A 25,130-nucleotide genomic window follows, 5' to 3' on the forward strand; every position below is an offset into this window, starting at 1 on the left:
AATAAAGCACAATTTGACAATGCCATCAGCAGTAGGTGACTACAGTATGAAATTTGCTCACCTTAGTCCCTTTTGATATGTAATCAAACATGTGTTCCAGGGATCAATGTTGATGCAGTATGAATCATGAGTGTAATATGCAATGACACAAGGAATCATGGCATTGTCACATGTCAATCAACATGACTTGAATACCTTTTGGGAGCTTTTTTCTTGCTTTCTTTCTGGTTATAATACTACACCTGTTTTATTAAATTTTTTTGTGTAATGTTACAGATGCAGTGCCATATGAGAGACCAAAGGCCAATGATAAGGAGTGTTGTAGCAGTACTTTTCATAGTCTAGTGTAGACAATTTGACACTGGTGTCACATGAACCCAGCCACAGAATACATGAGAAAAACTAGCAGAATTGAAAGCAGAATACTTTGGCACTGTAAGTGGTTTGAGATGGGTTGGGATAGGAACAATGGGGAACTGCAAACCCACCAGGATAAATATGAATCCTTCATGGGCAGCAGCAGCCACATGATGAACAGCTGCAGAACTCTGTGTCATCTCTGCTTTATACCAGAAATAATACCACACATACTCCCAAGAAGCAGGTACTCACTGTGAGGATATGACTTCATGCATGAGTGGAAGGCTAAGCAGGTTCCCCTTGGCAAATGAAGATCAAATGGTCTTGCACATTTAGCATGTTGGAATTGGTTTAGGTTGTACCACTTACTCTGGCATGTGGATGGTCTTAGTGGGAGATACAGCAGCAATGGCTTGTGCTACCTTCACAGACATCCATGCCATGCTACTCAACATGATGGAACAGGAAGATGGTGTGTGAAAAAGCATGTATAGTGGGTCAAACCATGGGCAGGATGGAATGTTGCAAAGAGGGACTGGTCAAGTACACAAAGACTTCATCTTGCTCATAATGTGTATTGTGAGTGTTGTATATGTGCATGCAAATGTGAAAAAAAGCAAGACCAGATGCTGTGTTCTGTACAAAGATCTGACATCATCAAGGAAAAAAGTCAGTGAGTAAGTGCATGATGAATTGGATACAAAGGTGAAAGCATATGCTCAGCTTCCCAACACTTGTCTGACTTGAATGCATTCCATCACAACCTTGACTGGCCAGTGATGCATCTGTTGTATCCACAGGTGCAAAGCATTGCCAATGCTTGTTCTGTTTGTTGACACCTCCTTCAGCACTCTTGCATCCTCATGGTCTCCATTTGTCCAGTACCTGTTTCAATTAGTAGCTTCTGTTCTCACATCATATGAAATTTACCTTGTGCCTCATTCACCAATTCCCCTTGCTGACAGTTGACTGTTGGTCTCTTGTGAGGCATGACTTTTGATTCCCCCTCCACTCTTGGCAACATCAACTCAAAATCTCTTCTTCCACACTCAGTGACTTCAAGTCTGCCCCTTCCCTGCCCCACCCATGTCCCCCAATGTGTTCAAAATTCCCAACAGTGCTTTGACTCCCATTGATGCACCCAAGACTGCTGAAGCAGCTACAGACATGTTCAGCAACTTGTATAGCTTGGTGGTATGTCTTCCATTCCACTTGTGTACTAGTCCATTGATATTGACTCACCACTAGAATTTTTCTCCCAACAGTTTGCCCCCCAAATGGGCTGCTCCTGCTGCAGTCACTACACCTTCCACCATAGACCCTGCTTTACTCTCCCTCAATGCTTATCCCCCTCCTGACATCCCAGCCAATGACATTCCTGTCACTGAAATGACTGGGCATGACACAGATGTCAACTTCCACTCAATTCTGACTTTCCACAACACCCTAAAAGTCATTGTCCATGTGCTGGACTGTTTCATCGCCAAACAAGTTGTGTCTGAGAAGGTCCTTGGAAAACAGAAAAGGGGGGACTAGGGAAGGGAAGAGGAACTGAAATGTGGTTTCTTCACCTTCAAGGCTTCAACAGCCTTGTAGACCTATATACATCCCTTTGCTCTGTAGTTTCAACACTTCATTGGTCAGAGCATATCTCTGTCATCATACATAAAAGGAATGAGATCATTGTCCACTCTGGCAGCCTGCTGTCCAGCATCCAGTAGATTGAGTTTTTTGTGGTGGGCATAACAATAAGTGAAACAGACTGCACAATATTCCCCCAATGTCCCTGTGTCAGTGCACCTACTACTTACCACTTTGCTCCACAGCAGGGGGGAAAAGAGTTGGGTATGCATCTGATGTGATCTGTTCCAGAGTGGCTGCTAACAGTATTAATCATGACTTACTATTTCTTGATGTCAGCTTCAATCTGTCACCCAAGTACCTTTGATCTGCTACTGAGCATGTTGCAAGTCTTCAGATTCCTTGCTAGGATGGTTGATGGCTTGCAAAGGACAAGATGGTGATGGGTCAGAACAGACATCTGCAATGCACTCAAAATTCTCTGGTTGGAAGGCCACTAGAGATGGTAAGTAACCTACATCACCTGTGTCTGTAGGAACATATCACTATCAAGCTGCTCAACAACAAAACATTTGTCATCATGTTCAGTGTCAGATGCTAGAATGGCCCCTCAGATGATCAAGCACAACAGTATGAAGATGGATGCAGCCTGCAGAACTGTCTTGACACATTTGAGCCTGAGATCACAATCAATAGTGTGGGCCAGTCTGATCCTTGTCATGAAGGGTTGTGCCAAGATAAATTCCATGTTTCCTATGTCTGGAATGACACAGGAAAACATGTAGATGAGACAAATGAAGGCAGTTTCTGTCTCAGTGTATTGAATAAGTACACAGTTGTAGCAGGGCACACCAAAAAATGACAGGTTGCAGCAGAGACAATCTGTGCACTGGTTCCAGGGGACAGTCAACTCATAGTTGACCAGCATATAATGGTATTCTTTAACCTTAGCACAAGCACAGTTTCAACTAGATGAATACATAATGAGAGTGTAGATACATACCACAAAGTCAGCAGGGAGGGAGATCCATGACTTGACTTGATATCCATATGCTGGAAGGGTGTCATTAAGGAACTCACAGAACCTTTGACAGAACTGATGGAATGCCATATCTGGCTGACCATTTTCCTCTAATTCTTTCAGGGTTTGGGTTGTGATGACATGTGCACCAAGCTTAATATGATCAAGTGAGATATGCTCACTGACCACATCAGCTTCTGGATCTGATTCCCCAGAGACAGATTTCTTGAGGTAATCAACATGCAATCTGAGAAGCTTTGTAGCAAGAACTTGATGATCTACCCACAAGACCTAACATGCATTTTAGTGAGTAGGAATGTCAGCACACACAGTTGTCATACCTGAACAGGACCAGTCTCTACCATTTGAATGGTGTTCATATGTGTCTTTGATTGGCTTATGCATACTTTTGTTGGGCCAAGTGCTATAGTTGTGTGCAGCACCCTTTAGGTGGATATCTCAAATGACATGCTTCCAAAGGTGGACTTTTGGGAAATTCCAGTCCTTTGCAGACCATCAATGTTGGACTTCATGACACATTACAACAAATTGGCATGAGCACAAAGCATATAACTACCTTCAGTGTCTGATCAGATGTCAATATCTCTGTTATGCTCCAACATAATGACTTCATCAAATGGACTAGGCATGAAGCAAAGGAGGGACACACTATGGGCTGAACTTGTTGTAACCCCTATGGATCCCTAAGTACAGTCAACTTTGACAGTTTCCTTCTGGAGGGGGCATGCCTGACACTGAGGAGACAAGAAAGAGACAAGAAAGTTGGGGATTTGCAAGGTAGCAAAAAAACTAGAGTACAGGGTATCATACTGTCTACCTATATACCCTCCAGAGAAGGGCATACAATAGACCCATAAATAGTAAACTGCTGCAGACAGTAAGCAATGAAATAAGAATGACCAAGGAAGAGTCAGCAAGGCCCAAACCATCTACACAACCAGAGTGCAGCAAGGGGGCAGTGGAGTGATGGACAGGTGAAACATAGCAGACATACTGTACAGGGATAAATGAGAAACAAGACAAGGGAAACACACAAAGTGATGATCAAGGCACAGTAATGTGCAGCCCTTCTAGCCCACCAGCCAACCTCCCCTTGAACAGATGTTCTGAGATCCAGATCCCAGCCCAGATCATGATGGAAACCAATGTGATGACCTGGAACATGATGCATGTGACAATGCAGGCATCATGTAACCATGAATGGAAAGAAGGTGGTAGGGGGCATAACAATCTTGTCATTGAGAATGTTAATCATATGTTCAGTCTGGACATCTAAGCTGACAAGGCTATCAAGCTGTAGGTAGCTTCAGATGACTCAGAGGAGCTGGTACCCTCCAGGGGTTATACTCTTCTTCAAAACATTGATCACTGTGCAGAAGATTTGCTAGGGAAACAGTTCATTGACAGCCATCCAGTATTGGACACATGCACCTTGGAGATATCAGCCAGCTTGTTACCATCTGAAAAGGTGTCATGAATAACTTGGTTGAAGTGTGTGAGGTTTTGCCAGTGAGGAAAACTTGCATCACTGTCATTGTCAAAGGTGAGAAGTGACAACATTCACAGCAATTGTTTGTCAAACAGTGACTCACTACTTCTCAACATTGGCTTCAATCTGTCACCCAAGCACCTTTACAATCACCTTTAGGTCCCCAAAGATGTGCTTGCCCCAAAAACCATGCCCATAATGCAGTTGGTCAAAGCTGCAGGTGAGGTGGAGATCAGAGAACCCAATCATCCAGAACACATTCTGCATCCCATTAAATATTAGTTCATTGATGGTGATTTGTCAGTGGAAACTTACTTCAATCAGTCATAAACCCAACCACTTTAGCAATTCATTGCCTTCAGCTTGATTTGTTGCATGAACACATAATGCATCAATGCCCTGGGCATGCATACAAGGTTCAAAAGTCCTGGAGAGATCATGGAGTAGCTCTGATGGTACAAGACATACAGGGAAAGGGCATTTGCCACTGCAACCACAAGTGAGTGCCATCTATAGAAAAAGGGTGCTGTAGGCAACCTCAGCAGTGAACAATCTACTGATATATTAGATATACCTGTAGGCAACTACAGGGAGTCAGTAAGTAGAATACTAGTAATGAATGGTGATCTTACCCTCAGTAGTGAACAATCTACCAATATATTAGATATACCTGTAGGCAACTACAGGGAGTCAGTAAGTAGAATACTGGTAATGAATGGTGATCTTACCCTCAGTAGTGAACAATCTACCAATATATTAGATATACCTGTAGGCAACTACAGGGAGTCAGTAAGTAGAATACTGGTAATGAATGGTGATCTTACCCTCAGTAGTGAACAATCTACCAATATATTAGATATACCTGTAGGCAACTACAGGGAGTCAGTAAGTAGAATACTGGTAATGAATGGTGATCTTACCCTCAGTAGTGAACAATCTACTGAGGGAACAGTGTAATGACTGTGTAGTCAGTGCGCTCTAATGGCTTATGTAAGCAGCCAAACATCGCACCAAAAGAAGTGAGAAGACAGGGGAGAATATATCTCCAACACCATCATGCATCTGTAGTAGGCCATTGAGTTAGTATTGCCAGTTTGAGCAAGAAGAAAGTATATTACATCTCTTCAAAATCAGCAGACAGTATCATAAGACTTGGAAAGAGCCAACAGGTAATGTTGTCATGTGAAGGTGTATGTGCATACCCAGTCTTCAAGTACTGCTCAATCTCCAGAAGTAACTTTCTGAAAGATTCATGCCAAATGACATGCTTGAGGGTTGTGTAACCTAGCTTTCCCTCTTCTTCAGCACCTTCAGGGACCTGAAATGTTCCTAGTCTATATGAATATCTAAACAGTGAATGCCATGCACAATAGGCAGCCAGCCAACAATGGTACCCCCACCAATGACATTGCTATTCCAAATCTCAACCAGTAAGTTTGCACAGCATACAATGACAGGGTAACTCTTGGCAGTGCCAAAAGACAATAGGTTGGATTTGTCAGCATAAAGGATCAGGCCAAATGGCATGGCATTCTTGATATCTGGTAGACTTGACTGGCACAAATACAACATGTTATGTACAGGTAATGAATGACATATCAACCAGGCACATACTTGAATATCCCACCAATAATCTCTGGTCCAGGGCTCATCATAAAAACATTCATACTCAATGCCATTGTGCCTGTAGAGTCACTGTGCATCCCAAGTGAAGTGTGGACTGAGGAATGGATTTTTTAAGATATTGAGTGCCCACTCCCACAGTGGGCAAATATGCACTTTGAACATACATTCTTCCTTTTTGTATGGTACCTTAACTTTGACCCTGGAGAACTATTTAGAAAGGTAGGATAGATGGTGACAAATGGACATTTGAAAATCTTACCAGAGTGAGTTCCATTGCAGCTGCATCACATGCTTTGCAAAGTTCAGCATCATTCTTGAGCATGACTTGGACAGCTCCCTGTGTGACATGAGCAAAGAGATCCAGCAGGGCATTGACCTGTTGCTGGTTGAGCAGTGAAGTGAGTGTGATTTCCACAGACTCAAAGTCACCCAACATGCAAAATGGGGACCAAGGTGTCTTGTCAACCAGGGATGCAGATTTCTCACTGTGAACACGGAACTCTTCATAAGACTGATAAATCAGTGGTTGATTGCTTCTTGGATGAAATTGGATCTTGAATTCAGGAAGTTTTGCCACATTAGAACTTGTGGAAGTTGGCATCAACATGTCTGAGGGAATTATGAGCACTGTGAGAATGCACATCAAAGTGAATACATACCTGAGGTGTAGAGCATGTCACTTGTCTCATTGTAATCTTGTCCCATAGTCACCTCAACTGCAGCTGCAGCTTATCTGAGACTAGGACCACAACATAAATGAAAGTCAGACTCACTGGGTTCATCAACAAAAAAATATCCTGTATCTGTACAGTGAGCTTTGAGCACTCGAGGCTGCAATTTGAGTACTGATGCTCTCACAGCTCAATGGTGGGCAGCTGAGTTAATAATTAAAGCCAGAAACCATTAGATTAAGTCTGCCTGCACTACACACCAATTCACATACCTTGTTGTTTCTCTTCATACTGACATTCAAAAGCTACATGCTCCCTCTCATCTTCTTTGCACTTCCTGCAACTTGCCTTGTGCTGCTTGAAACCAGTTTTCTGAAATTTCCTGTTGCAGCATGGGCATTGATGGAAAATGGCATGATTCTGTTCAGCATTTTGATTGGTCAAAGCCAAACAGGTGGTATGGGAGGGAGCCATGAGAGAAGTGTTGGAGATATATTCTCCCCTGTCTTCTCACTTCTTTTGGTGCGATGTTTGGCTGCTTACATAAGCCATTAGAGCGCACTTACTACACAGTCAATACACTGTTCCCTCAGTAGATTGTTCACTACTGAGGTTGCCTACAGCACCCTTTTTTGATAAGAAGATGTCTCATAGCTGACTGATAGTTGTCAGACATGCTGCATATGCTGTGTTCAGCTGATGTAAGACATAACACAGTTTAGCATATATTCTTGTCAAATAAACTTGTAGCTGATAGCAGCAACAACACTGGCACCAGCCACATCAATACACAAGTGGCACACACTACTGTCCATTGTCATCTGCATGATGTTATCTGACATGACATGTACAACAAAATGCAGGAACCCCAATGCAACCAGTCCCCCCCCTGAAAGGAAATCACATGTGATCAGACTTAACAGTCCAGTATGATCATTGAGGACAAAGAGTTTGCAGACCTGGCCTGATGGCATCCAGGAACACCATAATATCATAATATCAGTCATTATCAGATTGTTATCACTCAGTAACTCGGGTAACTCCCGTCCAATGAAACTCCTTCCCTTGGCACTGCCCCCAAGCCATTGACATATCATTACCAGACCATTTTAATGACCCTAATAAGGAAACTCGCGAGCATTGTCAGCCGGTGGCAGGTGCCTCGAAAATTTGCGACATACTCAGCGTTGTGCACTGAACGTTTGAGTGCCGGAAAAATCACCTGCGGCTTTCCCCTGGGATGGTGGGCGAGGAGGACATCTGACCTGTGCTTTGCCTATGCTACAGACAAATTATATGATTGATGAAAAGTCGCGTTCGAAGTCGACACAAGAGTGGCAGTGCCGACGGACATCGTGAGCGCTTCGCTCAGGTGGAGCGCAGTACTCAGTAGTAAAATTTACCCGGCCTCGTTAGTAGCTTGCCAGGGTGCCACTGTGGGTGAGTACACACAAGTTGTTACCTAGTCTACTACAGACTTACTTACACCCTGTAGTTGCCTACAGCCCCTTCAAGATTTCCTCTATGCCATCCCATTCAACAACTGCACACGTCGCTGGTGTGTACAAACCGAATGTACTGATTATCTGGTCAGAGAAATCGAGACTTTGGGCAGCGTGATCTCTGGAGACCCCGACAACTAGCAAGTCCTGATTGCGATAGTAGTTGTGTTGTGTTACCCTTGACAGTGTGAGTCTCTCCCGTACAGAAGCCAACTTCAGTGCAGTTTCGAAGCCCATCTGGTTTGCTTCTTCAAACCCAATTGGTTCAGCCCGCTGCGCTAGTTCGTTCAGAGCAGGCAAAAGCCATTCCCGCGATTCAATGTCGTATTTCCGGCCTAGCACAAGTTTGTCGATGGCGCTGACGTCCAAAACCATCAGGGCATCGATAGCTGCCGCGCGTATTTCCTGGAAGCCCCATGCTGTCGACAACTTGAGGACAGACGTCCACTGCTCGATGGTGTCTGGCAAGCAAGGCGGCCGGCCATGTCGTCTGCAAAAGAGGATGCCTTGTTACACTTCAGACTTATCATTCGCGGGACGTCGCTTACTGACCTGTTGAACAGCACTTTCAACAGCTCCTCGAATTCCTCCTTGCTGACTCCAAACAGTCGGATGGGCATTTCATCGCTCAGCCCTTCGATGCTATTGCCGTCGCCTTGAGGCAAAGCAAACATGTCACAGAAGACCGTCGACTCTCGTTCAAATGGTTCCTTAGGGACTTTGAATAGACAATTTTCCACCTACAAACTCGCGATGAGAACAGTGCTTGGTTAGATAGCTAGCAAAGCCCACGAGGAAAGTGATTGAAGCTCATGTAGAAACACGTATGTCTCTGAACTTCAGTGCTGCTTTCCATCGTCGCTGGGGAAACGTCGCCGAAGTAAGCAGTACAGATGTGATTATCGATGAATGGCAGCCACTAATATCATTGGAAATATCACGCCGTTTTGGGCTTCATGCAGTGCTGCTGCAATGGGTTATTGATTGGTAGCGTGTTCTGACGGCTTTGGTTTGCTATATTGGAGGGCGAGTACTTTCACTACATTAGTGGTGCTCAAGGTGGCTTTGGAAGTGCTCTGGAATCGCACTCTGGCTGACTGTTGCTGCTATAAAATTTGACTCCGACATGCCAGGCCCTGTAGCACTGCTTGACTAGCAATACATGGTAGTTACTTATCCTGGAAGATACATGTCAAATAACATATTGAACTCATTGATTGTAGGGAGTACTGAACCAGGTTTTGGAGTAAAACTATCATCGGAAGGAAAGGTGATCATGCCAACCCAAACGTGTTTAGTGTTCCTTGATAGCATCCTGGAGCGCTACACCGAACCACACCCACAGCTCATACTTCCGATTTTTTGACCGTAATGGTCGTGGACATCTTGTTATCAGTGCCCGGCGGACTTCCAACGGTGGGTGAACAACGAGCGCTCATCCTTCGAACCCTTCATCAAGGAAGACTCCCGTAGCACCACGGTTTCCAAACGAGTTCGATGCGTTCTGCCCGTGAAATGACTGCAAAGCCATCTTTTTGTGATGTGAGAAGTGCCTTCAGAGCAGTGTTCGGAGGAACGTCCTTCAGTTCCAGCATACAACGACCACGAACGTATTTGTACAGAGAAGCCAGCCAAAGACCGTCAGATGCACCTTTAGGCATACGAAATTCAAAGAATGTCACATGTAATGAAGGGCGCTGCCCAGGCTTTCGTTTGCAAAGCCAAAGTACGAGGCCTTGAGGCATTGTTCCTGCTTGCAGACCTTTAAAAGTCAGCACTTCAAGACGTGGCCGATAGTCAGCAGAAGTATCCTTGTTAAAAAAACGCAAGGAGTTCACCGGCGGGCAGTTCTACATGTCGAACACTAGGAAAAGCCAAGCAAACAGCCTTAGTGTCGACTACTCGTGTCGTTGGAGAGGGGGACCTGTCATTTACACCCTAAAGGCAAAGACATCGAACATTTGTAAACGGCCTGGAAGCGTCCACAACGTGTGCCCAGCTACGGGAGTCTGGGAAGGAACATTTGAGGTGATCAAGGTTGGGAACTACCATAGCCGCCAATGCTGGTGCCGGCTCAAGGAGTGTGGGTGTCAGAGATGCAAGAATGGGAAAGTCAACACTTTCGGGTTTGGGCCACTCCTGACCGGATCCGGAGAGGACGAGTTCCCTCAACCACTGAAATAGAAGCAAGGATGACAATAGTTGTGACACCCATATGCACCCGGTTAAGTGAAAATAGAAGCTCTGAGGTTGGTGGCAACCGTAACTTGGTTTGTTCTGTTACCTTCCAGGAGTGCCAGACGTTCGAGAGTAGGAGTATACTTGGAAGTGAGAAATGGCGGATATTGAGAGACTGTTTTCCCAGAGATTTCCGCGCGTTTCAGAGCAGGAAACCTCATGGACTACAAGATATCGATAACACGAATGTCGCATTTTTCATCATTCTCCCAAATAGTGAGGTTGCGCCACTGAGACCCACAAGTGAGAACGAGGCCAAGGAAGTTTTGAATAAACTGAAGCTATCAACAGAAGACCAAATGCTTTTGATAATATCGAGAGGGAAATCTCTGCTTCTACCAACATAAGCCATGACGAGAGAAGTCGACCAAAAAGGGTGTACCACGACGGTTGTTCCAGAGATTGGCGAAGGTCAGGATGGTATCTCTCCAGCGACGAAATACGCTGGCTAACTGCCTCTTGGTACAACGATGCGCGGATTGGGTTCGGGACCGGTATCGCAAATAACGCGATATATGATATCAAAAAATGGCGTGGACGGAAGACGGATAATGGGTGGTAGGAGCCTCTGCTGCTTGAAGGGACCGTTGAGCCTTATTCCCCTGCGCCTGGTCAGTGGCGCACACCCTGCCAAGTTCTTCTAGTAGCTCCTGCTCGCGTTCGTTTAACCGTACCAGTTCAGCTCGCGCTGCCGCGAGTTCGCTCATTGCAACGCCGTTCGAATTGCTGTGGAAGGATATTCATAGCACATACATATTCAGCGTCGTGCACTGGATATTTGGGTGCTGGAAAAGTCACTTGCAGCTCTTCGATGGGCAAGAAAGATATCTGGACTCCGCTACAGAATTGCGCCAACGAGTCGCTGATGAACGTTTAGTCGCGTTTCCAGTTCAAGTAGACCCGAGAGTGCTGGCAGTGAACGCCAATGCAAGGACACTCGACTTGTAACGGCGGCACCGCACCAAAGGATCTTTTTCTGGGCTGCTCAGTTTCCAGACTAAGAGGTCTGTATTGTTCGAGGTAGGAAAAGGAATTGCCGTGCCCTACCATACATAGGCCCTTTATACTGTAGAGGACGGGGTCGGATGACAGCGTCAGCATTCGGGATAAACAGGATCAAAATCGATGAGAGAAGTAAGTGGAGCTGTCACAGTCTCAGAGGCTGGTTGGAGACAGAGGCCCGTCGGTGCCGGGCCGAATCCTTACACAGTGCTGACGCTTCGGTCCGAGTTTTGCCACTTACAACCCGGAGTTTTGACAGAGGCCCACCAATCCGAACAGTCTAGAGCATCTGTGACTACGATGGCGACCGTGAAGCTTGCAACGCTGGCCATTCGGGTAAGTTTTGAACTGGACAAAGAGTTAACCAGTACACACCAGTCCCCCCACGCAGACGATCGCGAAACCTATATCCTCGCAGCTCAAAAACCAGGCGAAACAGTGAGTAACAAACTCGTTTATCTTACTAGTCGTAGTCTAATCATCTACCGTCATGTCATCACCTACGTGTCCAGACATCCGGCATTTCGGAACCTGTGTGTTTCGTTGGCACAGGGAATGCATACTGCTGAAGTGTCCCTCCGTACGAACATCCTTGGTGAACCTGCACGAGCACATGTTCGTCCACTATCCGAAGCCCGGTTCGTCTCACTAGTTTTTACCTTGACTTGTTTACGGACATGACCATCTCATATTGCTCGTGCAACTCTGTACGTCCAGTGCAATCGAAACCGGTGCAAATGCACTTGCAGAAGGTTTCCTCTTCGCCGTAGCCGCAGCACTCATCGTTGGAGAATCATTTCGCACTTCTCGAGCACAATCCAGACGACGAGACGACGTGGACGATCCGGCTCGACGAACTCGCCACCTCCGTCTCTTCGTTACGCGATGCAGTGGGAACAGCTCAGGCAGTCCCAGAAGGAGCTCGAGGGGGAACGGGAACGGAACGACGAGCTGCAGAGGATCATGGAACGCGTCGTCGAGATTGGGCTGAGAGGGTGGTTGGGTTGAGTTTGAGGACACACCATTCAAGGTACCGAGAGTCAACCTCACTCCGCAGCCCGCCCGATCGGAAAGCACGAACGTGCCCGCTGTCGGGTCAACACCGTTTTCCTCTTCAGATGTGAACTCTGCCTCGTCGCCAGGGGCGGGTCCCTCGTGATACCAATATCGTAGGTCCATACCATGGTTATCATTCATCTATCTAGACGGTACACCATTATATCCATGAGCCCAGCTCTAATGCTACAGGGGAATCTGTGTGAACCGTCCGTCCCGAAGACATTAGCATAATACAATAGCGCACGCCTCCCCTCATCGACCATGCACGCATGCGTTATCAGCTGTAGGATCCCTACATGACAATGCATGATTCGGGACACGGGTTCAGATCACCACCACAAAGTTTCTCCATCCATCCAACCAACCTCGAACATGCACCTGCGCCATGAGGGTACTTGATCGCACCATCCTGTCCTCCTCACTTCTATCCACACCTCTTTCTGTGCCCCCGGTGTCGTTGGAACGGCGTGGAACCAGCGTAGCATCTGCGTGCGTTCACACAGCTCGACACGGCCTTCGGACATCTTCACAGTCACATCATACGCCTCGTTCACAATACGTATCTCGGAGGGAGACACCAGATCCGATGACGACGGGGACAATGGGAGGGTCGCCGTGGATGCCGTATACGCGTTGGGCGTTGCTGTCCCCGTCGTCACACATCCAATCCCATGCATATCGGGATCGACATCTCCATCGGGTAAGGTCTGTTCCCGGATCACAAGTGAGCGTGACACGCAGGTCTCCGAGGCGAAATGGACGAGTGGGAGGAAAATCTCAGTCGGGAGTGGACTCGGCTTCTCTTCAAATGTCTTTTCGCTCTCTAGGAAATAAACGGAGGTCGTCCCGCTACCCTTCATTTTCTTGCTATCCTCCTCGGCACCTCCTATGTCCTCGACTTCCTCGCCATCACCCAACTGCTCATATACACGCGGCATATCCACCGCTCTAACACTCACCACGATCTTTACCGTCGCTTTACCAATATCAAACTCGATATTGGCTGGTACCCCGACAGTGCTGATGGGCCACGGCCTACAGAAGGCCCTCACTGCACGTGCACCGTCCCTCAAGAACGCAAGACGCACGTGTGCCGGTTCAGAAACCGATGTGTAAGGCAGCAATGGGGAAACGTAGCGTGGCAAGAGTCGCGCTCGATACGTGAGCAGGGATCATCAGACCCACCCCTCCATTCATGGTCATGCCCATGCTGGTCGTAGACTCGGTGCGACGTTTCAGGTCATCACTGGACCACAGACTCAAATCTTCCATATTCCATCCGTCACCCCACTGATGCGTGCTATCCGTGCAGTAGGTCCACACGGTGTAATTGAGCGCATTCACACCGTCGGCAGCGGATAGGCTCGCGTCCAGCGCGCGTTCTTGAGAGCGGTAGTCGCCGTATCTAGGATTTGAGGGTTCATACGATGCTCTACCGTCCATATCGAATGGCGTGCCGATCTCGCCGATGATGGTTGGATATCGCGTTCGCACCGCGGGCGAAGGCGAACGCGGCGCCTGGCGAAGAAACTGCCGAAAGAGGGGGCGTGCCCAACTGCACGGCGTCCTCTTTGAGCACGCCAAGCTGGTTCCTGATACAAGCCCGTATCGCCTTTTCGCCGACTCGAACTGCGAAGAGAGGATTAGAGTATTTTCCACGGATCATTCCCAGAGCGTCGGCGTTATACCAACTCCAGTGACGAGAGAGAAGGGTCAGGCCGTCGTAGTAATGAGGGGCAGCGCATGCACGTCCCTGGAGAAGCGTTTCGGGGACTTCCGGTGGAACAGCGAATACGGGGGCTTGCACAAACGCGATTGCATTTGGGTGTGCAGCGCGGATGGCAGAGAAGTAAGAAGTGATTTGTGGAAGGAAGAAATCTTGAAGGAAATCGACTTCGACACGCGGTTGTGGCTCTGCAGAACAGGAAGTGGCCAAGCTAGACCAGGGGAGATGGCGGAAGTAATCGGGCTGGAGAATATAACCGGTCTCAACATCCCATACGCCGTGTAACGCCCACACGCAAATACCAAGCCTCCACTGGGGGTCCCGATGCCACTTCCACTGCGGGTGTACGCCTCCCGGTTCGTCCGCGGGGTCTGCCCATATACTAACACCGTTAGGGTCGATGGTGACAGTACCATCACGTCTGGGGCCAAACGCGCCAAATGTATAATTGTCAACTGTTTGCGCCTGACCCATACCAAGGCGGAACGATTGAGCTGGAGTAGGTACGCTTCCCTTCTTGAGTGTGGAGCCTTGGACCGTAGGGTATACGTTTAGGTCGGGGTAGGCGATGAAACCTTCGGCAGGTTCGTTCATGCCGTCCCATCCGATGACGACCTCATCTAGCAGCCCACCTGCGTCGCGTATGCGCTCAGCAAGGATAGCGAATGCGCGTGTAAAGTGGGACTGGAGGTAGTCCTGAATGTTGACGCCATCGATAATACATTTGGGTGCAAAGGTCCGGCCGCCGAAGAAGAGAGCGAAGAGGGTTTGTGAAGCTAGCCTGCCGTAGTTTGTCGACCAGATCATGGGGGGGAGAGATGCAGGGTCGCGCAAATCTGGTAGAGGTGATGGGTATTCGCAATGTAGGATGGCTGCTTGGGTCGCTGTAAATGCGCGAGGATTTATACCACACGCTGGGAGTGTCCAATATGGTGCACCAGACCCTCCTGAGAAGCGCGACCACTAAGTGGGGGAACGTCGGTGCCGTGTGGGAGAGGAGAGAGAAAATCACAAACGTACCGCGTCTTGGTGAGGGTCCACGTAAACTTTGAACCCGTACTCCTTGCACTTTCGCAGTACTCGAATGGTATAGTCCATAAATTCATAGTCATACTTTCCACTGTGGGTGGTGGTGTTAGTGGCATCGTCACGAGGAAGAGAGAGAGAAACGTTTGCTCACGGTCCCTCGTGTTCGAGTGCCTCCCAAGTAATTGGGTATCTGAGCATGTTGAATCCCCATCCTCTGAGTCGTCTGAGGTGCTCGTCCGCTGAACCGTCGTCGAGATTGAGGGGTTGACCGACAAAACTTTCGCTGCCAGCTTCGCCCGCCTCCCAAAAGTCTTTCAGTGCATACGAAGGGTGACCGACGGGTGCTTTCGACGATCCTGACAGGTTTACACCTCGAAGAAGGAGCGTTCTGCCTGAGCCGTCGACGAAGTTACCGTCGAGGGTGTGAACGAGGCAGTCTGGCACGGGTTGGCCCGTCTGTGTGCATGTCAATGGTACTTGGGGCATTCTCAAGCCTTAATAGCCTGTTTGTAGTCGCTAGTCGTCTGCCGTTGTTGGTGAACAAGAGGTGTGGAGTTCGCGGTGACGCTTCCAACGTTTCCACCATTAATATTGGTCCCGTAATCGTACGACTCTTTGTTGGCATGTCTAAATGGGGCTTAGTGACCCCTGTGTTCAGCCCCCCCGCCACAGTGATTCTTTACGAGCGAGTTCAACACATCCGCCGGTCGAGGATCATGCGCAGCCCTACTGAAATGGCACATCGATCGCTTTTGTGTACCAACGTGCGCGACTGCTTGCAGTTTTCGTAGATCGACATCAGTCGTTTCGTCAAAACGGCAACTTCTGCTAGGCAAAATTTAACACCAACTGGAGCCCGTGGCTACCCTGGGCGGTGATTCACTCCGGTGCGGCATGCGCAGTATCTCAGAAAAATGAAATAGCTTACGACTATGCAAGGCTTTCTGGTGAATTCTATGACAACAGGTTCCTAGCGAACGAGCTTGGGGACTTAGTGGTGGTTGCGAACGAAGCAATATTTCCGAGAAAAATAACAAAGTCATTTTTTGTCCTCTTACGAGCAGCCACGACGATGCATTGGTGGCTCCACTAAAACTGATGTCAATCTACAAGATGCAGGTCGCAAGGCATTCCCCATTACGAATGTATTTCCCCTCCAGCTGGCGGCCGCAACTGAGACAACTGCTGAGTGTTTCATGTGCTGTCCCATTTCTCACCACCACACGTCATTCTCTGTTACGTACAAGTGGCATCCACTCACTCGTTTTCGACATATTACAGCTTTAACTGATTAACCGCACCCAATGCAAATCATCAGATATGTTGCAGGGGTGCATATGATAGTATGTAAATACTGTTCTACCTCTTCTGAATTGTCTTGAGCAGCCAGCCACTGAAAATCCGCTACCACCGTGCTCCAGCAAGTCGTCCCTGTCCTAAGTACAAACAACCACAGGTTCTTGTGGCAATAGTAGGGCTTTGATAGGTTCCAACCACGTATGTAACATGCAACGCCGACGAGGGCCGCGGCCAACCAGTACCCTTGGCGGCGATTGTCACAAATACGGGATGCTGGACTCGGGAGTTCGCGCAGATTCTTCTGAGCCTACAGGACGCACCATGCGAGGAAACTAATAGGGAGGGGCTGCGACGCATTGGAACCTTGCGCCACAGGAGAATTCTAATCCTCTAGTATCGTCTATTATGTAATCGTGACATTACTAAGTCAATAACCCCCGTTGTCCCAAGTACTGGCCCAGAAGACCCCATGATCTTTGTCACATCAATATTGGCCGGTCCTTGAGCTTGAGTCTTCCCTTCTTTGATATCAGTGATGCCCTGGATGGGCGGCCAACCCCACTTGTCCCCCCTGTATATTACCTATTGTCTCCATCTTCTTTTCCCTCGTTCCGCTGGATAAAGGGCTGACATTTACGCCCGTCTTTTTGCGATCCCCAGATTCACCCCGCAGTCACATCTGAGGGTAACACGTGCCCCACACCTCCAGAGACCCGCCCGCTACTTGCACTTTGGTTTCATCCACTATTTCAATGCCAGTCGCATACCTTTCCCCCCCTCTCGAGACGTGGTGGGAATGTCTGTCTTACGTATCCAAAAGGGATCTACAACAGCTCCGCCTCGTCTGTAGATTCTTCGCTCGAATCTGCTTCAACCCGTTGTTTGAGACGCTCTCTTGGTCGGTCCCCAATCCAGATTTCCAGTGGGGGCCTCCGGTCGAATTAGAAGATGCACTCAGGGTCCTACGCTCTTTCATCACCGACGACTCTGCATCCGATGTCCACCGCACTGTGCGTCGACTCAACTTTAGGGGCATCGAACGCGGATATCGCACTTGTCTGCGCAGTCCACGCATCAGTGCGACGTATAGCTCTTACCTCGCGCTATTCCGTCAAGCACTTGGTATGTTCACTGCCCTCTGCGCCCTTAATTTAAATGCAGTCACCATCGACGGTAGGATGGCTATGTGTCTACAGAATCTTTCCTTCCTGTGTACGTTGGAACTTAGCGACTGCGAGATAACCTCTACCGTCCCTGTTCAGTTGCCCCTGCGCAATTTCATGGTAGTAAGTGCTTGGGATTACCAAGACGCGAAAGTGACTAGGGACGCACTATGTTTGGTTGCTCCCGAACATTTGGAATGGGCAGTCATTGCAGATGACCGATGGACGTCTGCCCTATTTGCTGCATGGGGAACCGTGCTGATGTCGTTCCTCACGCGCCTGACAATACGCGTCAGACGTGATCAGTCGGTTCGGTTCCTGGGTTTCCTGCGTCAGTGTCCACGGCTGGACTCACTTTTCCTCGCCCCTGATTCGACGCTCGACTATCCCGAAGGCACTTTCTCACCGACCACGATCCCCAACCTGAGAGTATACGAGGGTCCTCTGCACCTTGCACACGCGTTCATTACGGATCGAAACGTCACCTCTGCACGACTCGACGCTGTATGCGTCGACGATCGAAGTGGTAGTCTTACACCTATGGAGACAAAATCTGTTGTCGCTGCACTCGAAATGACGTTGCCGGCCGCATCACAGGTTCGGACACTCAGATTATGCGAAGTGTGCCCCGATCTTGCTTTGTTGCGGCTCGTTACAAGCTACGTGCGAGAGCTCAGGACGTTGGAACTACGTCTAACCAGCGATGCCGGGGGTACAAACTTGCAGCCTGAAGAGGCGTCCGAATTAGCTTCCCAGTCTGCTACATCCATATCGGTTCGTATCTACGATCATCTCCACGTGTCTGTCGATGCTAACTTTTGTGAATAGGCTTCTGACCTAGAAGGCGTTTTGCGTGTCGCAGAACATGCCGGTATAGCGGTGGACCGTTTGACGGGGTTCCCAACCGAGAAGTATCCGCCAGTGGAGGTCAGCACCTGCCCACCTTACTCTAGTCTAACTAGCTAATTCCTGACCTCCATGGGCGCTTCTTGTTTTACCTCCTGTGTTATGACGGGTGGGTTTGGTAACATTCTAGACCGTGCTGGTCTGGATGGCCCTCGGGCACATCGTTCTTCCGCCCTTCCTCGAAGAATTAGACATCCAGCTTTCAGATCACTTTCCTCCGACGAAAAGTCTAGTCGCTTCGAAGTTTCCCTTCGTCGGTGCATGCAATGACGAGTTGGATGTCTCGAAATTGCTATATAGTTTGTCGAGTCGGTTCTCCCAACTACGGAGATGTATAGTAGGTGTGCGGGTTTGGGCGCGTATTGTTGGAGATGAGGCTAGGGCGGTTGATTGGGCAGAAGTATGATGAGTGTTGCGTGCTGAGGGAGCCTGAATTTGGAGCATCGGTGGTAAGAAATAAACCTGCGCGAGGGGATGTGCTGCGCTGACAATGAGGGTTCTATCAGGACTAGCACTTCTGAGATGCCCCCGCAACCCTGCAGAGAGCGAAGGGTGGCCGGTGACCCCGGCCCGCAGCTACGATTGTTACCGTCCGCTCACCGGTTTGATCACACAGGGGACCGGTTAAATAGTACACACGTAGGTATGCATCGGCGGAACAGGGCCGCCACAGATTGGCGAAAGGTTGCGTGAAGAGTATTATACGAGCGACACGTATTGTGATCGCACATAGTGGAAGATCGTTTATCTCCCTGTTTCCGATCACAGGAGAAACTGGTACAGCCTTGTGCTTACCAACGTGGGTTGCAATGTTTACAGCATTGAAGACATGAATTCTCCGGAAATCAAGTCTTGATTGGATGTACAGCAAGTGAAAAAAGGTCTAATGCGTGGACAGTTTAATTCAACACGGTGGGCAAACCAGCCAACTTCATTCTGACACCGATTTCGAATAGGTAGTCAAGGCACTATAGTAACGTGTCAAACGCATATCAGATACAGTCACATCAAGAAAGGGCACCGAACCTCGGTCTGAGTTTTGGCCTTTTGCCAATCATCACCTGAAGGGCGTATTCATAAGTACCGTTTTTATCCACAGCATTGCATCCACAGAGCGGCAGAGGGATAGCTGGACGTACCCCATACGTAGATACCGTGCCTTCTCACAAGGATGGCTGCCGCTTCAGGATGTCTCTCCATCGCTTCTGCCATGCTGTCCTTGAGATCCTCCTCGTTTGGGGTATTCTCGATGATGGGAACTCTAAGAGTATCGAGGTAGGATAATGCAGGTCCGTTGCCACCTCTGCGGACGCCTTTGATCATCTGTAGAGATGCATATATATCACACAGTCATATTATTAGTGATTTTTTACGTACCTCCTATTCGCCCAATACATTCCGCAGTGAGCGAGAATTGGCAATCAGATACATGTGTGTAGATACACACCTGGTGTGAAATCTCGAACATACCACCAGGCCACAGCAACGTCGCCATGACCGCATTCTGGGAATGGGTATGGATGCAACTGCCTGCGTTTCGTTGCTCGAAAGCATTCCAAAAGAGGGGGGTACAGGCAGATTCTTTGAGATTGAGCGTTGGACGGCGGAGGAAGATGCGGTCCGTTGTGGGTTGCGGGTAAGGAAGGACGAACATGTGAGATGGTTCGATGCGTTCTTTTTGAACGCCTGAGGGAGCAATGTAGACTTTGTCGCTGTGATAATCCATGAGTATGGGGCTCGACAGCAGGTAATATACGGTACCCCGTGCGGATGCAGATTCCGCCACCCGTTCCAGTGACCCATCCTAGTTTATAAAATGCAGCGCATAGCTCGGGGATGAGGTTTGCAGGCTAGTCGATATTACAATCACGGTACTAAGTATCTTATCTCCGAGTTTACTTTGTACTTACGTGTGAAGGATCGGGAGAGAGGACGAGTGCATCAGGATCGTTGATTTGGGGGGCGCTGGACATCGTTGGCCGAGGAGTATCTTGGTGAAGGAGCGAGCGAGTCTGACCTTTAGGCTTTGAGCTGGGATTATTAGAAACTCAGCTTATCAGAAAGCCAGTCCCGTGCTTGTGTCGCGTCGTCCTCGAGCACCATCCCAACAACTCCGTAAGTATTATTTGCATGGAGTATCTACGAGTATCTACGAGTATCTACTCATCCGTAAGGGTCACATTACAGCCAGGCCGCCAGGGCCGAGCTGAAAGAACGTCTTCAGGCTACTCCAACAACTTGACCGGTCCCGAGGGTTCAGGAAAGACGTAGGACACCGAAAATGCATAATCATGCCTGACGTTCCAGGGCATGGCTTTCTGTTATGCATCAGCTCAGAACCACCGCCGCTACCTGGTTCAGCACAAAGTAATGGCTCAATCCCTACAGCCGGCCGCACGCGTCCCTCCCTCACGAGAAAGGTCAGCAGTAGACTTCTCGGTTTGCCAGGTCTTGACATTCATGTCTACAATGTTTCATCCGACAGTCCATAATGTTGGTCACCACGTACTTCTCGGGATTACATGCAAGACACAGGACTGCTTTTCGGACGTTGTATTTCAGAATCTCTTGCCTGAAGATCTCGAACCATTATAGTATATTCGAATTAGTGTCATTGCCGGGGGAACGCTGCTCTTCGGTCGATGCGAAATTCCGTTCTTTTGGACGTCAGCATCAAGGATCAGGTGTAGCTCTCGGGGCTCGCGGCCATCAGAGACACCCATCAACTGCAGGTTTTACATCATTGAGCGCCTTGTCTCAACGGTAAGTTTAGGAAAGAATTTACCTGGTATTCAACGCACAGACACCCACCGGACAAGCCGTTCACAGAGTCCTCTCGAGGTGAATCCCCCATGGACTTTGCTTTGTCTTGTCAGCTACCATCGTTCCTCGGTGAAACACCATGGGGTGTCTCTCCGCATTTTCCCAACCCCGCAGCCCGTCGACGGCCATCGGGGTCCATTCCCCAGCATGGTACTGTCACACGAGCATACAGTATGTATTGCCTCTGTCTATCCAAATTCCATTACATCAGTGTCACCTGCAGAACTCTCCGTCGGATCAGCTAGTTTTTTAGAGCCAGGCCAGTAATCCTTGTTAGCATATAACACCAGAACAAAATTGCAGGCTAGATGGCCACAATTAGCTGTTTATGGGAATGTACATACTCATTCTGACATTGTTTCAAGTTCTCCCTGTGCTTCACTGTTCGTGGGTACCAATGCAAACCAGATGTCACCACAATGGCACATGAGTCCATCATAACAGTGTGTGCCAACAACTTGCCATCTGGATTTTGCACCTGGCATCAGTAAACCACTTTGTGTGCTGGCAGTCCTAGGGAATCTGTCCAGTGCTGGACAGCTCTGGACAGCTCTGGCCAGCAAAAGTGATTTACTGATGGGAGGACTAGCTTTGAATGATGCAACTCAAGTGAGTCACCTGCTGACTTGCTATCATTTTCATTGGGCTGATGGTTGGCAGAGTCACCAGTACCTTGCAGTTCACTGGCCTGAGAAGAGTTCTTGGAGTAGCATGACCGATAAGTCAATGTGCTGTTTTGAAGGCTAGTATGGATATAGGTCAGGAGAGAGTGTGAGAGCATCAGTAGACCACTTTGTGAGCTGGTAGTCCTAGAGAATCTGTCCAGTGCTGGACAGCTCTGGACAGCTCTGGCCAGCAAAAGTGATTTACTGATGGAAGGCATGTGCTCTAGGCCTCAATTGGCCAAACAAGAAGATTGCAGAAATGAAGGTGCAAGATATGTAGCTAACAGCACAGGGATTCAGTGGAGGTATTCCCCACTGGGACTGCCCTATGCTGAGTATGCATCAGCTCCTTGGCAATCATCTGCCCCTAGTACTAGGTGATCCTCAGTTTGGCCTTGGCTATCAGAAAAATTCATTTAAGATGAGACATGGTGATGATGACATGTGAGGCATGAGATTAGGTTGGCTTGACATCATAACCCATTTAATGACCTTGATCTGGAAGGTTTGTGTTTCTCATGGCCAGGAAACAGTGGATAAATCACATGATTGTGAACACCACTAATGTACAAAGAATGCAGTAGTCTGGCTTTCCATACTGTCTACATCAGTACAAGTCATCTCCACCATCTTCACCACCAAATTCTCCCTCCTGATACCCCCCAAGTACACCATCACCTTCAGTGTGAAAGCTTGGGAAGACAGCTGTCAAGTCTTCAATGTACCAATACCCCAAATCTCTTCTGTTCCCACCCTCTCCCATAACTATGCCATCTGAATTCATTTTTTCTATTCTCCTCAACTGCACCCATGTTCCATAAATCCCCATCCCCTCCTTCAACAATCCCACATTTTCCAAATCAACAAGGACATTTATCACGTCAGTGTATGGATCATGTGCATGGATATGGTGACATTGGGCCAGAGGCAGTTTTGTCCCTTTTGAGGCCACTCTGGCCCCATCTCCAGACTCCATCCCAATGGATGAATGCACATCACAAACTGTGCACCCCACAGTCGGCCTCCCGATCTCAGATGTATCCTCTACCTCGTCCTCCGAGGATACCCAAGGTTCCAGAATGATCATCGCAAACCCGGTCTCAAGGGCTTCCTCCAGACCGTACCTTGCCGCATTTTCTCCTTCCTTCTGCACTGCTGCCAATGCCGACTCCACAGGCTCCAATGACTGCGAACCAGGCATCACCACCTCTCGGATCCTCCTGGTTCCTGTCTCGATAATAGTGGTGATATACGCAAGAGGGAGTGCTGTTGGTCCTAGGATCTGGAAGAGCGTCGGAGAGGGGGGGTCCATCCATGAGTCATCATCTTTGGTGGTGGTGTCCACAGAGTCCACTCTGATTGTTTCATCGGTTTCTGGCGATGGCGAGTCACCCGCCCCCGATGTTACAGTCATACTCACTCCAGTGCACTTCCTGCCCCAAAGTCCCACAAATCCACTCTCCACCTTACCCGGAACTGCTCTCCCAAGCCTTGCTGTGATTGGCAACTCCACTACTGCCTTCTCTGCGATTCTAATTGCATTCTCCACCTCCTGTCCCATCCTCTCTTCCGAATCCCAGAATACGCCCGTACGTTTCAAAAACTTGAAGAAGAATCTCAGGAGCATAGGTGCAACGAAGAGATTGGATTCAGTCCATATGAGACCCGTTTCACGGAGATACGAGCTGAGGAAGATTTTGGTGCCTTTAGAGATGGAAGTTATGAATGCATCAAGGCGAACACGTTCTGTGCTGGTGGGGTCATCAAAATTGAGGAGGGTGGATTTACCAGGCTGGAAGCCTTGCTCAAGGGTGTCTTGAACGGTCGATGTCAGTGCATACGTTGCATCTGACATGCTTACTTGAGAGGGCGTATGGGTTTGGTGAGCTTTTGGAATTTCCCCTTCGACCTCTTCTGCATCATCTCGATCATATGGAATGGTCGGATTGCCTTTTTGTGCTTTGGCCCTGCAATACACAGGCATGCTGGAGAGTAAACCAATGTAGAGTCTGAACTGTGCAGATGTGAGGATGCCACATATTCGAGAGGAAACCATGGAGTGGGCAGACGTACACGATCCCAGATTGGTCTAACACCCTGAGCAGGCCATGTCCGACCCAGCCTAAAATCCTCTGCGGCGAGATGAATTCGATCGCGATAGCTCATCCTGCAAACCATGGGATCATACTCTCCATCAGGAGACAGCAGAAGCACTTACCCTCCCACCAGATCAAAACTAAGTCCTCTTTGTTCTTCCCCCATCTCCCACTCCTCCCACCATGGTACAACTCTCCCGCTCTCATCCGCACATCGACCTGCACATCGTCTCCTTCTTTTTCTCCTTTTTCTTCTTTATCGCTTCTTCCTCAGTGTCAATTTTAAGCGTTGGTAGCTGTGCAAACGCATCTACTTCAATCGTGTCTCCGTTGGGTGCTGAGACATGCGCATATCCTTGTGGTGAAAACTGGGAAAAAGGAAGAATGGAGGCGTTGAGTGGGGGAAATGGAAATGGTGGAAACTGGCATCGGAGGGCACTCATCGTCCTTCGCGACCAGCCGGCAACGCGTTGAATGAATGATCAGTTGAGGAGCTATTGTCCAAGAGTAATGCAAGGTTAAATATGTAAAACAGCCGTTATGTATATAGAATGTGGGCATACTGACCTAAAACTTACGGAAAACGTATACAAACCTGGGGCACGATTTTCTCTACTCTCGGCTCAGCAATAACTCATGACGCGTTTCATCATTCTTACCAACTGTCAACTGATATCTTGTAGATCACTGTAGGTTCCGAACACACTCGTTAGGTCCCACCGCGATAAGATTCTGACTGCAATGTATGTATGCACACTTACAACAGTTCAAAGCGAAGGCAAAAGAGAATGTCTTGTCTATTCCCGTGCCACGCTGGTGAGTCCAGAATGAGCAACCAGATGACGTGATGATG

At 48.5% G+C, this 25,130-nt stretch overlaps 9 protein-coding genes across 9 annotated transcripts; 4 read left to right on the top strand and 5 right to left on the bottom strand.

Annotated features, from left to right (window-relative positions):
• Positions 1-1,446: 1,446 nt before the first annotated feature.
• F5J12DRAFT_786021 (uncharacterized protein) lies at positions 1,447-2,726 on the top strand (the record flags this gene model as incomplete). The annotated part of the gene is made up of 6 exons (XM_051743355.1): positions 1,447-1,554; positions 1,609-1,866; positions 2,122-2,205; positions 2,281-2,298; positions 2,332-2,446; positions 2,530-2,726. 6 exons carry the CDS (start codon positions 1,447-1,449, stop codon positions 2,724-2,726), a joined length of 780 nt encoding a protein of 259 aa, XP_051595841.1.
• Positions 2,727-2,888: 162 nt separating this feature from the next.
• F5J12DRAFT_786022 (uncharacterized protein) lies at positions 2,889-7,243 on the bottom strand (the record flags this gene model as incomplete). The annotated part of the gene is made up of 25 exons (XM_051743356.1): positions 2,889-2,909; positions 2,945-2,994; positions 3,022-3,115; positions 3,149-3,253; positions 3,304-3,386; positions 3,675-3,800; positions 4,063-4,138; positions 4,415-4,511; positions 4,576-4,598; positions 4,626-4,733; positions 4,886-4,982; positions 5,047-5,056; positions 5,105-5,121; positions 5,143-5,152; positions 5,201-5,217; positions 5,239-5,248; positions 5,297-5,313; positions 5,675-5,790; positions 5,922-6,021; positions 6,087-6,156; positions 6,263-6,305; positions 6,358-6,707; positions 6,758-6,820; positions 6,872-6,901; positions 7,042-7,243. 25 exons carry the CDS (start codon positions 7,241-7,243, stop codon positions 2,889-2,891), a joined length of 1,935 nt encoding a protein of 644 aa, XP_051595842.1.
• Positions 7,244-7,867: 624 nt separating this feature from the next.
• On the bottom strand, positions 7,868-9,369 carry F5J12DRAFT_858835 (uncharacterized protein). The gene is made up of 4 exons (XM_051746784.1): positions 9,064-9,369; positions 8,824-8,989; positions 7,951-8,761; positions 7,868-7,899 (listed from the first exon to the last, which is right to left on the bottom strand). The coding sequence occupies exons 1-3, from the start codon at positions 9,125-9,127 to the stop codon at positions 8,269-8,271; spliced, it is 723 nt and encodes a 240-aa protein (XP_051595843.1). The 5' UTR covers positions 9,128-9,369; the 3' UTR covers positions 7,868-7,899; positions 7,951-8,268.
• A 2,387-nt stretch (positions 9,370-11,756) lies between these two features.
• Positions 11,757-12,719, top strand: F5J12DRAFT_858841 (OPA3-domain-containing protein). Its single transcript, XM_051746785.1, is given in 6 exon segments — positions 11,757-11,847; positions 11,903-11,949; positions 12,024-12,149; positions 12,229-12,346; positions 12,412-12,486; positions 12,506-12,719. 6 exon segments carry the CDS (start codon positions 11,812-11,814, stop codon positions 12,668-12,670), a joined length of 567 nt encoding a protein of 188 aa, XP_051595844.1. The 5' UTR covers positions 11,757-11,811; the 3' UTR covers positions 12,671-12,719.
• Positions 12,720-15,946, bottom strand: F5J12DRAFT_858843 (glycoside hydrolase family 5 protein). Its single transcript, XM_051746786.1, has 6 exons — positions 15,477-15,946; positions 15,317-15,416; positions 14,132-15,259; positions 13,752-14,088; positions 13,005-13,723; positions 12,720-12,979 (listed from the first exon to the last, which is right to left on the bottom strand). Exons 1-6 carry the CDS (start codon positions 15,809-15,811, stop codon positions 12,863-12,865), a joined length of 2,736 nt encoding a protein of 911 aa, XP_051595845.1. The 5' UTR covers positions 15,812-15,946; the 3' UTR covers positions 12,720-12,862.
• Positions 15,947-17,068: 1,122 nt separating this feature from the next.
• F5J12DRAFT_858846 (uncharacterized protein) lies at positions 17,069-18,959 on the top strand. Its single transcript, XM_051746787.1, has 2 exons — positions 17,069-18,561; positions 18,616-18,959. The coding sequence occupies exons 1-2, from the start codon at positions 17,377-17,379 to the stop codon at positions 18,751-18,753; spliced, it is 1,323 nt and encodes a 440-aa protein (XP_051595846.1). The 5' UTR covers positions 17,069-17,376; the 3' UTR covers positions 18,754-18,959.
• A 633-nt stretch (positions 18,960-19,592) lies between these two features.
• On the bottom strand, positions 19,593-20,666 carry F5J12DRAFT_726753 (class II aldolase/adducin N-terminal; the record flags this gene model as incomplete). Its single annotated transcript, XM_051741746.1, has 6 exons — positions 19,593-19,661; positions 19,720-19,754; positions 19,833-20,016; positions 20,141-20,405; positions 20,455-20,543; positions 20,604-20,666. 6 exons carry the CDS (start codon positions 20,664-20,666, stop codon positions 19,593-19,595), a joined length of 705 nt encoding a protein of 234 aa, XP_051595847.1.
• Positions 20,667-20,775: 109 nt separating this feature from the next.
• On the top strand, positions 20,776-22,095 carry F5J12DRAFT_858853 (uncharacterized protein). The gene is made up of 4 exons (XM_051746788.1): positions 20,776-20,808; positions 20,868-21,113; positions 21,179-21,456; positions 21,513-22,095. The coding sequence occupies exons 2-4, from the start codon at positions 20,985-20,987 to the stop codon at positions 21,781-21,783; spliced, it is 678 nt and encodes a 225-aa protein (XP_051595848.1). The 5' UTR covers positions 20,776-20,808; positions 20,868-20,984; the 3' UTR covers positions 21,784-22,095.
• A 601-nt stretch (positions 22,096-22,696) lies between these two features.
• On the bottom strand, positions 22,697-24,644 carry F5J12DRAFT_430713 (uncharacterized protein). Its single transcript, XM_051739391.1, has 2 exons — positions 24,255-24,644; positions 22,697-24,195 (listed from the first exon to the last, which is right to left on the bottom strand). Exons 1-2 carry the CDS (start codon positions 24,357-24,359, stop codon positions 22,789-22,791), a joined length of 1,512 nt encoding a protein of 503 aa, XP_051595849.1. The 5' UTR covers positions 24,360-24,644; the 3' UTR covers positions 22,697-22,788.
• Positions 24,645-25,130: the final 486 nt, after the last annotated feature.

Source organism: Pisolithus orientalis (genome assembly GCF_024613125.1).
Source record: "Pisolithus orientalis strain OTSU chromosome Unknown F5J12scaffold_47, whole genome shotgun sequence".
Classification (NCBI taxonomy): domain Eukaryota; kingdom Fungi; phylum Basidiomycota; class Agaricomycetes; order Boletales; family Pisolithaceae; genus Pisolithus; species Pisolithus orientalis.

Bases quoted from the DNA above. Each gene is read 5' to 3' on its own strand.
- F5J12DRAFT_858843 (XM_051746786.1), bottom strand. From the start codon at position 15,811: ATGCCCCAAGTACCATTGACATGCACACAGACGGGCCAACCCGTGCCA. The intron at 15,260-15,316 runs GTACGTTTGTGA...TCCCCCACTTAG, and splicing joins TGGACCCTCACCAAGACGCG to TGGTCGCGCTTCTCAGGAGG. The intron at 14,089-14,131 runs GTGCAGTTGGGC...TTTCTTCGCCAG, and splicing joins GCGTGCTCAAAGAGGACGCC to GCGCCGCGTTCGCCTTCGCC.
- F5J12DRAFT_430713 (XM_051739391.1), bottom strand. From the start codon at position 24,359: ATGGTTTGCAGGATGAGCTATCGCGATCGAATTCATCTCGCCGCAGAG. The intron at 24,196-24,254 runs GTACGTCTGCCC...ACATCTGCACAG, and splicing joins TTAGACCAATCTGGGATCGT to TTCAGACTCTACATTGGTTT.
- F5J12DRAFT_858835 (XM_051746784.1), bottom strand. From the start codon at position 9,127: ATGGAAAGCAGCACTGAAGTTCAGAGACATACGTGTTTCTACATGAGC. The intron at 8,990-9,063 runs GTGGGCTTTGCT...GTCTATTCAAAG, and splicing joins GAGCTTCAATCACTTTCCTC to TCCCTAAGGAACCATTTGAA. The intron at 8,762-8,823 runs GTCAGTAAGCGA...CCTCTTTTGCAG, and splicing joins TTGAAAGTGCTGTTCAACAG to ACGACATGGCCGGCCGCCTT.
- F5J12DRAFT_858853 (XM_051746788.1), top strand. From the start codon at position 20,985: ATGCCTGACGTTCCAGGGCATGGCTTTCTGTTATGCATCAGCTCAGAA. The intron at 21,114-21,178 runs GTCAGCAGTAGA...TTCATCCGACAG, and splicing joins GTCCCTCCCTCACGAGAAAG to TCCATAATGTTGGTCACCAC. The intron at 21,457-21,512 runs GTAAGTTTAGGA...CCACCGGACAAG, and splicing joins TTGAGCGCCTTGTCTCAACG to CCGTTCACAGAGTCCTCTCG.
- F5J12DRAFT_858846 (XM_051746787.1), top strand. From the start codon at position 17,377: ATGCCAGTCGCATACCTTTCCCCCCCTCTCGAGACGTGGTGGGAATGT. The intron at 18,562-18,615 runs GTTCGTATCTAC...TTTTGTGAATAG, and splicing joins AGTCTGCTACATCCATATCG to GCTTCTGACCTAGAAGGCGT.
- F5J12DRAFT_858841 (XM_051746785.1), top strand. From the start codon at position 11,812: ATGGCGACCGTGAAGCTTGCAACGCTGGCCATTCGG. The intron at 11,950-12,023 runs GTGAGTAACAAA...CTACGTGTCCAG, and splicing joins CTCAAAAACCAGGCGAAACA to ACATCCGGCATTTCGGAACC. The intron at 12,150-12,228 runs GTTCGTCTCACT...CTGTACGTCCAG, and splicing joins CGTCCACTATCCGAAGCCCG to TGCAATCGAAACCGGTGCAA.